General features: G+C 47.9%; 1 protein-coding gene across 1 annotated transcript; it reads right to left on the bottom strand.

The window, feature by feature from the left end:
- Positions 1-33: 33 nt before the first annotated feature.
- Positions 34-1122, bottom strand: LOC121918641 (zinc finger protein 239-like; the record flags this gene model as incomplete). Its single annotated transcript, XM_042444657.1, has 1 exon — positions 34-1122. A coding segment is annotated over exon 1 (728 nt), but the record flags the coding sequence as incomplete, so codon positions are not given.
- Positions 1123-1675: the final 553 nt, after the last annotated feature.

Raw genomic sequence — 1675 nt, 5'->3', positions numbered from 1 at the left:
CCACATTCCATGCATTTATATGGTCTTTCTCCTGTGTGGCTTCTTTGATGTGAACGTAGGGTTCCACTCCAACCGAAGCTCTTTCCACATTCCATGCATTTATATGGCTTATCTCCTGTATGCGATCTTTGATGTGAACGTAGACTATCACTCTTATTGAAGCTCCGTCCACATTCCATGCATTTATATGGTTTTTCCCCTGTGTGGGTCCTCTGATGGGAACTGAGATTTCCACTCCGACTGAAGCTCTTCCCACAATCCGTGCATTTGTATGGCTTCTCCCCTGTGTGGGTTCTTTGATGTAGACGTAGATGTCCACTCTGACTGAAGCTCTTTGCGCATTCAATGCATTTATATGGTTTATCTCCTGTGTGGGTTCTTTCATGTGATTGTAGATTTCCACACCAACTGAAGCTCTTCCCACATTTCATGCAATTGTACAGTTTCTCCCCTGTGTGGGTTCTTTGATGTGCATGTAGATTTCCACTCTGACTGAAGATCTTTCCACATTCCATGCATTTATATGGTCTCTCTCCTGTGGGAACGTTGAAGTGTGTGTTTAATTGTGAGTTACACTTGCATATTCTCCCACAGACAGGACACTCTTCTTGATCTGAGCCTGAAGTCACATGTTCAGAAAGTTCGTCATCCTGAGAGGCGGAGTTGTTCTTCCCGTTTTTCGTTTGGTTTCCCCTTTTTCTTTTCAGTTCCTTTTGATTTCCAAACTCCTCTTTTTCCATGAAAGGCTCCACAATTTCCATTGATGTCGCAGGTGGCTCCTCATAGTTCTTACTCTGCTGCTCATTACCTGCTTTAGAAAAAAGGAGAATCAATAAGGAGCCAAGCACAGAATCAATCTGAATTACTTTATTTTATAATATCCCCATTTTGTTTTGACATGATTAGAAGAATCATATCAAAACCCTTGACCGAAGAACGGTACACTCCTTCTATCTGGGATGGTCGTCCTCTTCCACCAAGTGCGCAGCTTCGGGAGGGATGCACATGGAGCAGTGAGGGAGGAAGGGGACACTCGCCTAGCCAGCCAGATCAGCCGAATCAACCCTGGTGATCAATGGGGCGATAGATGTCGCAGCCAGATCACCCTCACATCCGATTAGAAGAAACAGTCCCCTTCTTTCTTTCTTTCTTTCTCTCTTGGGGGGGGTCAGTTCCCTAAGGCCAACCTGGGACGGAGAGCTTCAGAGGGAGAAGGCCATGGGGCAGAGAGGGAGGGGTCTTGGGGGTACCCTTCTTTCTTCCTCTCTCTCTTGGGGTCAGTTCCCTTTCTCTAAGGCCAACCTGGGACGGAGAGGTTCAGAGGAAGAAAGCCATGGGGCAGTGAGGAAGGGGTAATTGGGGTCTCTCTCTTCCTTTATCTCTCTCTTGGGGGACAGTTCCTTTTCTCTAAGGCCAACCTGGGATCGAGAGGGGGAAGAGGGAGAAGGCCATGGGGCAGAGGAAGAGGTCTTAAGGGTCCCCCTCTTTCTTTCTTTCTTGGTCTCTTGGGGGTCATTTCCCTTTCTCTAAGGCCAATCTGGGACCGATACGGGGTAGAGGGAGAAGGCCATGGGGCAGAGAGGAAGGGGTCTTGGGGTTACCCCTCTTTCTTTCTTTCTCTCTTGGGACTCAGATCGGTTTCTCTAAGGCCAACCTGGCATTGAGAGCGGCCAGA

This window comes from Sceloporus undulatus, unplaced genomic scaffold (assembly GCF_019175285.1).
Source record: "Sceloporus undulatus isolate JIND9_A2432 ecotype Alabama unplaced genomic scaffold, SceUnd_v1.1 scaffold_21004, whole genome shotgun sequence".
Classification (NCBI taxonomy): domain Eukaryota; kingdom Metazoa; phylum Chordata; class Lepidosauria; order Squamata; family Phrynosomatidae; genus Sceloporus; species Sceloporus undulatus.
Note: the sequence above shows the minus strand (reverse complement) of the source record. Positions and strands in the feature narration are given on the sequence as shown.